This window comes from Trachymyrmex cornetzi, unplaced genomic scaffold, assembly GCF_001594075.2.
Source record: "Trachymyrmex cornetzi isolate Tcor2-1 unplaced genomic scaffold, Tcor1.1 scaffold112, whole genome shotgun sequence".
In the NCBI taxonomy this organism is placed as follows: domain Eukaryota; kingdom Metazoa; phylum Arthropoda; class Insecta; order Hymenoptera; family Formicidae; genus Trachymyrmex; species Trachymyrmex cornetzi.
The window spans coordinates 503909-518192 of NW_017295676.1; the positions used below are offsets into that span (position 1 = coordinate 503909).

Here is a 14284-nt window from a genome sequence, read left to right on the forward strand (position 1 = left end):
GTCTTCTGTCGTCGTGGGTGATCGGATCCCCTTGCGGCACCCTTCGCAATCTTCTACGTCTCCCTTCGCCGATCTTGCACGATCCCAACGTTCTACCCTCGTCCTACGGTGTTAAACTCCGAGAGAACGGGGAGAGAGGGAGGAACACCCAGCGCGGCGAGGAAAGAAGTTTGAATTTTCCAACGTCGAGTTTGACTTGCAGAGTGCTAATATTAAAGTTCGTCGTGTGCCGTCCGGGAACGGAAAAGGCTAGGGCCTTCCTCGGAACGGGGACACAGAACGGAGAGAGGTGCCTGCCGCGCCTCGTGCATTAGCTGAGGCTCTCGGGATTAGATTAGAATTTGTTAGGGGCGTCTCTTCGACGGTAACTTCGTCCCAGGAACGCCGCCAGTTTTGTTTCATCGCCCACGGGCGTGAGAGCTTTTCGGAAACTTTATTACAGGAAGTTCCGTTGGGACGCCCTGCTACTAGGAGACGAGGTACAACGTTTTTAGAACCGACCCGTCGAAGCAGACCGGAAAAGCCATGAGACTTTTGTCCTATACTGTTTGCACGCTGTTATCTCTGTCTCGAATTGTAAATATTATCCTGCTTGGACACAATTTCCAGCGAGGAACACGCGAAAATCAAAATGTTGTTAAATGAAACAAGTTCTTATATGAAAACGATGTTATTCATATTTGTTTAGTATTTGATAGATAATTGTGACATTTAGAAAAGTGTATCTTTGTAAAACTTTATAATAGTTTCTGAGTATTTCTTCATTTCTTCACAGAACTGATTAAATTACTATTAGACATAAATAACATCTATAAATGCAAGATTTGTAGATTTTTCAATTATTTAATTTCTATTTAATTATGTAATTTCTTAATGATAAACAAACACACACACACAAAATATGTATATGTGTGTGTACACATTTAGCATATTTATATATTTTTTCCTTATTTTCGATTATCGTTATTTTTTCAAATAATCTTCATACTCATAATTAATAAACGATACATATATTTGGAAGATTAATCTATATTGCAAAAATTTCCAAGTCATTACTTTGAACAATTTTCATAGCAAAATACAGATATGTATCTTTTCGAATGTTTATAACTTATAATTGATTAATAGTAAATGGTGTGCCTCAGCCAAGAAGGCCCTTGAAACTGAAGTTCACCTTTCTGAAGTAGTGGCTTTCAAATTCTACTCACGCGATATTAACAACAAACTTTCCTTCTCCAGAAGAAGAACCAGTATGGTTTGTCTATCTTCACGAGATACACTTTACCGAGGTCTGCTTCGTTCTTGCTGTACTTCACGCATTAAGCGAAACACTACGGGCCTGGATTAGAATTTGTCAGAGCTGTCGTGCAATAACTTCGTCCCGAGGAAATGCTTGGAGTTTGGCTTTAAGAAGTTTGCCTCTCGTCTTACGATAAATTGAAACTAATTTACACCACGCATAATGAAGTTCTTGAAGTGCACCTCCGAGATCCTGGGAGGAGAGTGTCAAGAGAAAAATTTGTAATCTCGGAAAGTAGAATGTATCGTGTGTTGCGCGTGCGGAGTAAAACACCACTATTCGGCGAATTATTACTCCCAACGCGTTTAAATAAAGTATTACTTCGTTGAAGTAAACAAATTACGATCTCGGTAAATAATTTAGTGCCAGGGTGATTAATTTCTGGCGGATTTCAAAATACAGAATATTGCAGATAATAACTTTTTTGTTATGTATAATATTATAAATACGTTATTTTGATTACAAATAATAATTAATATTATTGTAACGATATACTAATCAGATAATTGGGTTTAACAATTATTATTTTGGTAATTTAAATATTGGTAATTTTGGAAATTTTATCTTGGGAATTTTGGTAATTTAATCTTGATAATCAGTTTAAGCGATTATTTGAGATAAAGCTGAACTTTAGCGGTTATTTTGAATTCTAGCATCGCAATTATCGTTCTGATATCGTGCTAAAAACAAAATATATTTCGAATGTACGTCGATAAAATAGCTTTCCTGTATTATACTCTTCTCTAACTTGCCCCTCATCTATATACTCTTGTAACAAACGTCGATCGTGAGTTCGTTCCAAATTGACAGTTTTACGACCACGTTAAGTTTCTTATTTTTGTGCCTTTCTGAAGCTGAAGTACGAAAGAGCTTTTCTTTGTCGTCCTACTTCGGTCGTCAACAACAAACAAATCTGACTTTCACTTCTTCTTAAGTCAATTCGATTTTCGTTATGGCGAGGAGCATGGTATTTGTACAAGTTGCAAAATTACTTTTACGGCTCCTTCTCACCCTGAAAATCGAGTACGATTCAGGAAAGCTTACAATTAATACAGTTCTTTTTATTGTCTACTTAAAATCGAATTGTTTTCAAAACAGCGTAGCTACATAAATAATTGTAACAGCTAATTGCTCTGGATATTTAATGCTTTGTGGCCGTGTAAATTTATTTGATAAAACAAGCGACTCTACTTTATGTAAAATTTGTTTTTAAAAAGAATTATAAATAACAGAAATTTATTACTGCAAATACGTCGACAAATACTAAGATAAGATAAAAATTATAACATTATTATAACATTATTTAAGTTTGTAAAATAATCTTAGAGCTCCAGAGTTTAAATGACTTGACAATTTATTGATAATTGCGCGTTCTCTTAGTTAGTCTTCAAATATTTACTCTAGTATCACATTAACCGGAATGATCTTAGGTGAAAGCGTGGTGCATCGTAAACGCGAACTACCTATTAGACTAGGGAAGATAATACAAGGATGTAGGCAAAGGTGTTTTTAAAAGATTCGAAGCTTACAATTTTCCAAATAAGAATCAGCGAGAGAAAAATTTTACGAAAACATAAAATACTTTAAATGAGTACACGGTAAGAGAAATGCAAATAAACAAAATAAATAAGAAATAAGAAAAAGAGAAATCAAACGAAACTAATGTAAAAATAAATAAATTACTATATTAATATTATAAAGCAAATTATTTTTTGCCAGTAAAACTACTAACAGATTTTGTCTCGATAAAAAAGATTTAGATCTTCTTCCAGAATCTAAATCGTAAACTGATTCAGAAATTTTAAAATAAATTCATGTATTATATATATTTTTACATAGAAATAATTAATAAAAAATTCTTCATAGTGAATTTGAAAAAATTCTCTTAATGAATCCAACTTTATACCGCAAAAAGTAAAGATAGAAAGAATTTTGCTTACGCCTTTGCATAGCATAAGATAACAATACAGCTGGTGTAGAGCCAAGCTGTATAGTCGTTTCCATAGTCAGACGGTTTTATGATAATGCACTCACGTCAAACATACACCGTTATCCCCGATGTTTAATGCGTTTACTCGAAAATTTTCGTCGCGACGGTGTAGGTAAAATGTCACGATTCATCTCGCGCATTACAAATATTTTTTACGGTGTTGTTCCGTAGCGAGTTACGGCCGCAAAGCCCACCTTCGAGACCCGTTCCCTCGCCTCGGTGACGTAGAATATCATACCCGTCGGATTTTACGGGCCGCGTGTTTAAAACTCGCATGTTTAATTATTCCAGCGAAATGTAAACTACCCGAATTATGAGGCGAACTGCTTTGCGTGGCTTTAAAACTACGAAGGAGATACGATTATCCTTCCTAATGGTTACACCGAAGTTCGTTAACGTAACTGCATACTATTCGCTTGAGCGTAATTTTGCACTACATATGTATGAAAAATCTTTTTCAGCCAAATTTAAATTGGAATAATAACGTATCATAAAAAAGTCGATCATTTAAATAACACAGAACTTTTAATTGAGTTTGTCAAGTAATTAAATATTCTAAGTACAATCGATCTCGCAAAATTCATTATTCTAACAAGTACATATATAAACTTCTTATCTTATAACATAAAATTATTAGTTATATTAACAGGAATGAGAAATTACTTTTTTTTTTTAAAACAACAATTTGATAATGAAATTGCAACTTTTTATAATGACAACGATAATTAATTAAAAGTTAAGATTAGGAATGTCACTTTTCAAAAGTGATTTGTCATCATTACGCATTATTTATTGAAAAAAAGTAACTCATTACTTATGATGTATTGCTTCGTTATTTTTAAAAGTAACGAACCGATATACATCACAAGAAATGAATTATTTTTTTCAGTAAATAATGCGTAACAGTGACAAATCACTTTTCAAAAGCGACATTCTCGGTCTTAGCTTTCAGTTAGTTATCGTCATAAAAAATTGTAACGTCATTACTAAATCATTATTTTAAGAAGTAACGGTAAAGTAACTTCCTATTCCCGGCTATTATAGGTAAAGTAATATAATATGAAGTATTGATAAAAATTTAATTTTGAATGACTTACCTGGCCATTTCTTTGAGGAATCGACTCGTAGTGTTCCTTCGCTCTGAATTTGATCCTTACCATTGGTGACGCGACAAGTATAAAAACCAATATCAGAAACGTCCAAATTTGTGATTTTTAATCGACTTCCTGCCAAGTTTTGCGCCACATGTTCATGCATCTGGAATGTCATACATACTTGCATTTGTATTTATTACATAATAACTTCAAAATTAAAAAGAAAACTGAAAATGAGAGAGTACAAAAACTTTTTTTATAATAAAAAATATATAAAAATATATATACACTGAGAAAAAAGTTGTTAACTTGACTAAATGCGTTTAGTTCGTAATGATTATTTAGTTCAAGTATTTATATATTTTTAAATTAAATATAGGTACATAAGTTATATGTCAACATGTTATTTGTTTGAATTAACAAATATTTGCTTGACAGTCCGTGACCGCCGCATTTAGTTGAATCAATTAATTTTTTTTTTTAACAGCAACTTTTTTTCTCAGTGTACACATATATAATTTTTTCATTGTAAAACTCAAAAATTAAATTTGAAAAATTAAAGAAAATCTCTCTGCACAAAACTCTGGAGAAACAATTGCAAATTAAAAATAGTTCAATAATTACAAATTAACAGTAGTTTAACAATTATACATACTTGAGCGTGTATTTTCTTAATAGTGATTTTCGGTCGGTTTTCTTCTAATGGTGCTTCATTCTTGTACCATCGTATCTTTGTTGGAGGTGGATCGCCCACGACTTCGCATCGCATATGAGCAACGCCGCCGGCATCCTTCGAGATATTTGTCAGAGTCCTTACGAATTTTAAAGTGCCACTTTTCGTGCCGGATGCAGCGTCCACGTCAGTCCTGCGAAAAAGATAAAATGTATATTTTACAGGGTATTTAACAGTTAAAAATGTAATATATAAGTAACTTTTTTACAGCACTTTTATTTGCAATGTAAGTATACATATATATAGCAGACAAAAGTAATAATTTAGCAGTTATCAAATTCTAATTCAATTGTGTGTGATATATATAAATAACAAGGAAATTTATACGTCTTTATGCCATTCTGCATTATTATTTTGTCACATATTATATTTCTAATATGTGTTACTAGACTAAATAACATTTAAATATCTCTTTATAGATCGTATCCATGATCCCACCTGCAGTCTAAGATAACAATGTAACTTTGTAACGAGGTATCTTGGGGTATATAAACTTTATCGCTTGCGAGCTCTATACCTTGTTAAGCTTGCAAAGAACTTTAGCTGAATCAACGTCAGATTACATCTGTATAACTCATAGCATAGATTAAAAAATTACTTTATTATATTTTTCGAAAAACAATATAAATGTAAGAATTTTTTAAATCTAATTAATTAAATAAATTCTGTTCAATTAATAAGAATTCTACTAATTATATAATAAGAATTAATTAATTATTTCATTTTCAAACTTTTTTATTCTAAGTAAAATAACAAAATTATGGCTGGATACAAAAAATATAATTGTTGATATAATTTACATCATTAAAACATAAATTATCTATCTCTAAGTTTTAATAATTATTTATATTTACCAATTCTTATTATATTTATCTAATCACATAAATTATCTGTCAAATTTATTTTCCAAAAATATTTTTTTTTCTCATATTTATAACATACGCGAACATTATATTATTTTTTAAAAGTAAAATTATGTGACACTCATGAATCAATATCGCGTCCTCAGTGATATATGTTGGCACGATAATCATGAGCGAGATGCTGGTATCAACTCAACGCAGTGCACTTCAGAGACGTAGATGCTACAATCAATTACAGCTTCCGGCGGGTAGAGGCAATCTGATCAGATGGCCGCGCTTGCACGTGAGTATCAATCCAACTGAATGACTCGAATACCATGAATGCAATATTAAATATGAATACATTAATATCCGCGGAATCGTACGATTTTTATCTTTTCTCACTTTCACCCTAGCCATAAAAGTATAGGCGTATCGCGCCAAGTCTCTTTTATCGTGGAAGATTTGATGTACGGTGTCGCAAAACGCATTTAGCAGAGCGCACATTTTCAGAAGTGTGCACCGCACATTTTTTAAATCCCGTATATTCGCGCAAAGATACGGCCCGGCAGCGCTTCCACGCCTCCTCCTACTGAATTCCTGAAAGTCACGGAAATAATTCAAGCGAAACGCGTACGTGGGACAAAGGGCGACTTTAATTATGTCGCCGATGCAGCCGCATTTCACACGGCGACGTTCACGACCGCCGACAGCCGTAATGTTACGACGTACCGTTGTAACGAGAGATATGCGTCGTTCGGGTGCCAACACGTTCGTACGAGCGATGAGACGCGGTTATTATCCGTGGTTGCTTTGTATGTTGATATTGTTGCTTGGCACGGGAAAATGAAAATAAATTTAAAAAAGATACCTCAATATGCGCTCGATGGAATTTTGATGAGAGTCGGTGATGCCAAATAATATACGAGACATTTGGTTCAAATAAAATTTGACACACACATTAATTAAATAATTATATCTAAATAAATAAATAAAAGTTTTTACAAAGAAAAAATTACTTCAGTTATAAAAAAGCTGTATTTTTCTGCACGCCCTTCTTTATCTACGTGATGTCATTTATGTATTGTATTTTACGCGCGCGTATATATTTTTTATTAGTGGAAATATTAGCGTAACTTAATGCAGTTGCTAAGTCTCTTTATTAAAATGAATATTACGTTCCTATATATTTTTTTTTTTCGAGAAAGATTTTAAACAATTCTTGAGCCGGTTATTTTAACAAAATAGAATTTTGTTATACTTTGTTAATCCGATTTGCGCTTTCAATGCAAATAACTAGCTTTAAAAAAAAATCCCTCATGCATTCATAAGTAGCTCTCCATTAAATTTTGCTTGGTCGGTAGCCGTTCTCGCTGTGATGCGAATTCAAGCGATGGCTGATATGCGAAGGAACACAAATGGAGGAACAGGGCGGTTAGGGTGACCCTATCCTTCCGCAGAGGGCCAATCATCGAGTTTACATTGCCGCTTGTGTGCGTGCAAGTCGGCAAGAAGTTTGTGCATGTATGTGTGCACATACGCGAATGTGTGTGCAAGCCCTTAGATACACGGATATGAGGAACGTCTGTGTACGTACCATCAGCCACGTTTGCACGTGGCAGGACGTGATTGCACGTGGGTATGGGGGGAGGGGGAGGGGTAACTAACCCCGCGTTTACCGCTGGTTATTGAATATAAATCAAGCTATGATCAGTAAGTCATCGCACTGGTATAGGCCTGCCATGAAGTTCGCCTCGTTCGCGGCGAAACAATGAGTGGATATACAAACATTTACCAGAGTAACTAGGAAATGGTTAATTGTCACAAGAGGTTTACAAAAATTGATATTTCAAGTTATAATATATAGACAAATAAAATGTTTTTCCAATGAGAAATTAAAAATGCATACGTATAAGGCAAATTTAATAAAAAAAATCTTATACGTATTATTAACAACTATTCTTTATTTTTTTTTATCGTGATGCACGTTACCACGTTATGCTGAAAAATATGTGCAACTTCATTTATTAATAAAAATATTAATTTAGATATATTTGTGTGTTTTCACAATACATGATTTTTTAACATCTTTCAATTTTGTGGAAGTAAAATTCACTCAAAAATTAAAATTTTATTAAATATAGATATACCTATATATATGGGAAGAAGAGTTTTGCTGAAGTATCTAAAAATTTAGCTAATACAAATCTGAAAATAATTTTGTTTGTACCATCAAAGTAATTATGTAAAACATGTAAACTGGTTAAAATATTAAAACTTTTTGTTAAACTATCAAAATTAATTTCAGATTTGTATCTACCTAAATTTTTAGATATTATAACAAAACTGTTTTCCCGTATACATATCAGAATTATCAATTTCTTAAAATTTTGTTAGGGAACTTTCGACCTTGAATCTAATCTTGATAGTTTTTCTATATTTGATCCTATAAATGTAATTCGAAAATTCTGTAAAAAATTTGCTCTGAATATCTGATTAAATATATAATGAAAGGATTTGATTTCTGGGATGCGTTAAAAACTGGGGACTTGTCGGTGCAGCTCGGTGTGCATAAATGCGCCAACGCAAATTGCATAAAAATCAACGGCGACGTGTGTCACGACCGTGGCTCGCAGCTTTCGACGCCGGGTGGCGCGTATGAAATTAGCGGCGTGTAGACGGGCAAGATGAAAATACGTACACCGCCTGTGGCGTTGCACAACGCGCCAGTTGACTGCGCTTTATCTACTAGCCATGTAAAGTAATTCTATGCATTTTGAAGCGGACACCGCGTTTATCAGTCGGTTGAAGCAAAACGTACCCTTTCCACTTTCGGCGCACTGCACGCGATGACACGCGCGTACATTCTTAACTCAGCGTGACGCGCGATATATATATATATATATACATATATATAATACATAAAACTGCATACATTTACGTACGTAAACGCGATGCTACACGTTTATCTATCGGCCCATCACGACAACATTTTTGTCGCGCTGTCTCGCCGTGTCATAATGCAGAAAAATTCTAGGAGACGACATACGGCCGTGAGCTCAGCAGGATTAAAATCTTTAGAAGCTTTATAAATGTATCAAAAAAATTACGGTATTATCCGGTATTCTACATAAAAAAGTAATAAATAATATAAAATATTTTATCTTTCAAAATAACCTATGGTTCATATATTTAAAAATGGTTATTTATTGCAAATAATTTTACATTGAGATTTACTGGTGACATAATAATTTTTGTATTAAATTTTTGTGAAATATATAACTGTAAACAGAATTTTTTAATTCACATTTTCTCAAAAAAATTTTAAGATATTATAATTTTATATTTTTTTCATTTATTACTTTTATAGGATACCTAATTTCATTAAATAGATATTCTTATAAAAATAATTAAAACAGAAATAAAAATTAGAATTGCTTACAGAATATTATAGAATATAGAATCCCTTATATTGAAATAACATGAATATTATGTGATTGAAATATCTTTCTTATGAATATTTGATAACATGTTGATTACGTATAATTTCTTTTTTAATATTAGGTAACACTAATATCAGTTAACATTATAAAAATATCAGCACTTATAAGGTCAGCAGCGACAAATGATGTGGCGATTCATATGATATACATATAATCAATGTGTATTTCATATAAATCATTATCACTTATCGATGCTGATCTTTTTAAGCACTGACAATTTTATGAAATAATGACAGACTTTGCTTGACGAGACCTAATTATAGGAGTATTTGTGATTGATCGAGTCATGTACACTAATCAATCGTGACTGGAAATAATTAATATCAGAGTAAATATACAGTTTGCTCTGTCCTGCGGCGAAGGGCGGTGACGACAAAGATCGACAAAGGGATTTACAGAACACCCACGACATGTATTCGTGATATGTAATAGCATATGCGACTCAGCTAATTACGTGGTTCGGTCCCTCGTTATGTACGTCATGAATGTCATGATATTTGTTCCATGCCCAAGATATTACACGAATATGTAGTGCACTTGTGTACCAAATGAGCACGATCATCACAGCATGTGATCAATTGAGTTTCGTCGATACTCTGATACTGGTGCAATTCGAAATCCTACGTTCAATCTGGAATTTGAATTTGTAGATTTAAGAAAATAGCAGAAACACTGAACATATGAAAAGTTTTTTAAATAAAAATTTGGATCAAAATATAAAGCAAAGATGCTTTATCTATATGTATTGAAATGTAATTAAAATGACAAATTTAAATAATTTTGCAGATTTGAAATAAAAATAGATAAAATTATTTATATAAGCAAAAAATACAAGAGAAGATCATTCTTTTCTTTTTTTTTTTAAGTAACTTCGTCACGTTACAAAAATCTTACATAATTAAATATCATAGAATTGAAATGCGGAATACGGTATTAAAGTAAGATGTAATCTTTAAGATTCCCGGAAGAGACGTGGAAAATTTGTAAGGAAAACGCGTTGGGGAGCGTTAACACTTCGTCGCACCGACGACATTACGTCACTTTCTTCGTTGGCCATTTCAAGTAGGCAGAAGACCTTCTCAGACGGAGATTAGGAGGTTGCAGGGTTTCTATAAATAATGCAACGTTTAACCCACCCTCACCCCTCCGCCTTCCAACCGCTCAACGACAAGCTAGTCTTGCACCCCAATGCCGGAGACAACGTTTTAAGTGGCGGAGCTTGTTTCCTGCTCGCCTGCTTGGAAAGTTAAAGTTAATGCGGCAAGGAAACGTACAAATTGTAAAGTGAAAAGTCGCAATAGATTAGACGTATTCTTATTCAAATATTTACAAATTTTATGACTTTATGTCATTATTATCATTTTTACTATTTTTTTTCAATTTGTTTTTATTAAATATAACTATTTAAAAAATTTTTTCTTTAATATGTTTATAACAAGAATATAATTTCATTGAAACGTTTTCATTTTAAATAAAATACACAATAGCTCACATCATTTATTTGCAATGGTGTTTCTTCAATATTTAGAAAATTATATTCTTAACAAAAAATTTTGCATTAAATATAATCATCTAATAGAATTTTTATGTTAGAAATAAAGTTCGGAACAAAACGGATATATTCGACATTTAACATGCAATGGCAATATGAACCATCAGAGCTGCTTATTTCGTAATTTCTTCTCGTATATCGTTTCGCTTGATATGCATAACATTATTATTATTATTATATTGAACGACAATCGTTGAGTAATTTATATCGATTATATTTTTATTATATACCATATATGTTGCTATAATGATATAAATGATGGTTTCTGTTACGCTATGATTGGAAACTGCAGGCGGAATAATATTGAACGCTGCCTTCATTTTCAGACCAGTTATATATATTGCTGCAACATTAGCGTACTCAATGTTCATTGGGAAGCAATATACGCCGTAACATTTACATTCAAATTACAGGTAAACAATATTGTGCCAATGATTATTACCGGTGCAACTGCGGTTATACACAAGTACACTACGAATCGTGTACGAATAATCGTTAATAGACGAATCGATTAACACTTGGTTACCCTCGTACAATTAATTTTGTTTATGTACGGAAAGAACGATTTTGCTGAAGTATCTAAAAATTTAGCTCGATACAGATCTGGAATTTTGTTATTCATCAAAATAATGATGTAGAAAACTCAAGTATCGAGTGTCCTATGTAATTATTTCGACAGCTCGATAAAATTATTTTCAGATCTGTATTTAGTTAAATTTTTAGATACTCTTTAGCAAAACTATTCTTTATATACAGTGTCATCGAAAAGTATCGGACTCCCCTAATATCTTCAGTTAGAATGCATTTTGGAGAAAATGTCCAAAGTTGTATGGTTTCAAGCGAGGAGTAAGATAATGACCTTGACTTTGATCTTGACCATGTCCTTTAAGGTCATTTCAAGGTCAACTTTATTTTTTTAAATGGAACCCCCTACATTTTATTGCATATTTTTATAGCTTATCTCGAGAGCTTTCCAAAACACTATAATAAAACATTTTTTCATTAAGTACTTTTTGAGTTATAAAGGTTTGAAGTTAACAATTTTTTGACACAAAATGTAAAATATCGTGTAAAATATTATTTAATTTTCAGTAATCATAACTTTAATACTTTTGTGCGCGGAATAATGAGACCAATTAATTGGTTTAAAGAAAATACATTAATCAAAAAGTGTCGGATCCCCCTAATATTTTCAGTAAGAATGCCGGACCCACACGCCACTCTTGCCTTAACTGGCCGGAATCACACGCCACTTAACAAATTGTTAATTTCAAACCTTTATAACTCAAAAAATATTTAATGAAAAAAGTTTTATTATAGTGTTTTGGAAAGCTCTCGAGATAAGCTATAAAAATATGCAATAAAATGTAGGGAGTTCTATTTAAAAAAATAAGGTTGACCTTGAAATGACCTTAAAGGACATGGTCAAGATCAAAGTCAAGGTCATTATCTTACTCCTCGCTTGAAACCATACAACTTTGCTATTGGACATTTTCTCCAAAATGCATTCTAACTGAAGATATTAGGGGGGTCCGATACTTTTCGATAACCCTGTATATATATTTTATGTATATATATATATATATGTATCAGTATTTACAGTTATCAGTAGATTTATAAACATCAGTATTTATTTTTACGCGTATTATATTTGCACGCGTACGTGATGTATATAACTTTGAAGACTTTTAACCCTTACTGTAATATGGGTAACTAGTGACTGAGCGATTTCTGTTCGTGCAAATTTCTTTGAGTCTTTCGGTAATTATACTACATTTTATTATTTTCCAAAATAAAGAGTCAATATTTATTCTAGAAAGTTGAAAGTATGTTGGTGAATTTTTAGAGATTTTTAAAATTATTTTGAAGAGGTGAAAAAACGAAGAGATTTGAAGTGACCCTTGATGGTATAGATGAGGCACCAAATTGTAGATTGTGCGGTAAGGGTTAATTTTTTCCAGAATATTATCAGTATTTATAACTTCATATGTATTAAAAAATTCAAATCCAACTTGATCGGATTGAATTCTTCCCCAAGCAATTACGGCGTAATCGTACGATTACGAGGGCTCCTCCAGGATGGAGATCTATTCTTGCTTAACATCCTATATAGAGATGTGGCTACTCGCAGAAGCCCAAAGCCAACCGGGCATCAATATTAATGGAGCTATGCAGCATTTAAGGCGGAATAATGTATAGTGATCGCATTGGATAAGTGTACGTTGAGATTGTATATAGGTATATGCATACACAAAGGCTTGCACGCATGCACGCACACACACAGTAGGTCGCGTGTGGGGCCCCACATCCTATCGGTATCACGACCATAATGTGTCACCACCGATCGACTAGGACGCGTAATTTCAATCGCGGCGTACCCATTACCATGTCATTATGTCACGATGTAATGATGTAAACTAACGCTTCTCCCGTGCAAGCACGCAAATGTAATATTTTGAGGTACGATGTAAAGCCAGAGTTGTGTGGTAGCAAACTTGAATATAGCTTTAGGATGATGCGATTAAAACTGATCGTCGTAGACTTTAAGGGATGCAGTGCAAAAATCGAAATTGCTTGAAAATAGTAGTGCATAAATCAAAGATATTTTTTTTGCATAGTAATTTTGTAATTTTTAACGACTTGTGGTATAAGAAATGACGTCCGCCTAGCTGGCCTCCCCACTTAACCAAATCCTAATGACAAAATTATGTAAAAATGCGCTATTTATGCGCTATTCATATTCGCAAAAAAAATTTTTGTGCTCATTCCGTTTAGCTACAATAAAAAAAATTTTTTTATGGGGGGCTGAGTAGGCAGTCAGTCAGTCTCTCCACCCGTTAAATACAATCGATTTGGAAAATTAAATACACAGGATTTATGCGCTATTTATGCGCTACTATTTCCAAGCATTTTCAATTTTTACACTGCAACCCTTAAAGCACTTCCCTCTTGGAGCGAACAGCCATATTCACCCCTAAGTCGTTTAAAATTGCAAAATTAAATATTCTGACTATGCAAAATAATTCTCTGATTTATGCGCTACTATTTCCAAGCATTTTCGATTTTTGTGCTGCAACCCTTAAGGCACTTTTCTCTTGGAGCGAACAGACATATTCACCCCTAAATCGGTTAAAATTGCAAAATTAAATACTGTGACTATGCAAATTAATTCTCTGATTTATGCACTACTATTTCCAAGCATTTTTTATTTTTGCGCTGCATTATTACATAATCTTTTCATTAAAATTTGATTAAATGGGGGGAGGGGGG

At 33.0% G+C, this 14284-nt stretch overlaps 1 protein-coding gene across 1 annotated transcript in view; it reads right to left on the bottom strand.

Annotated features, from left to right (window-relative positions):
• Positions 1-2274: 2274 nt before the first annotated feature.
• Positions 2275-14284, bottom strand: part of Ror (tyrosine-protein kinase transmembrane receptor Ror) — a 259895-nt gene continuing 247885 nt past the window's right edge. The window contains exons 3-5 of the mRNA XM_018511807.1: positions 5040-5250; positions 4388-4547; positions 2275-2312 (exon numbers count right to left, since the gene is read on the bottom strand). Of these exons, the coding sequence (XP_018367309.1) occupies positions 2308-2312; positions 4388-4547; positions 5040-5250 (376 nt within the window). The 3' untranslated portion in view covers positions 2275-2307. The remainder of the gene's footprint in view (positions 2313-4387; positions 4548-5039; positions 5251-14284) is intronic.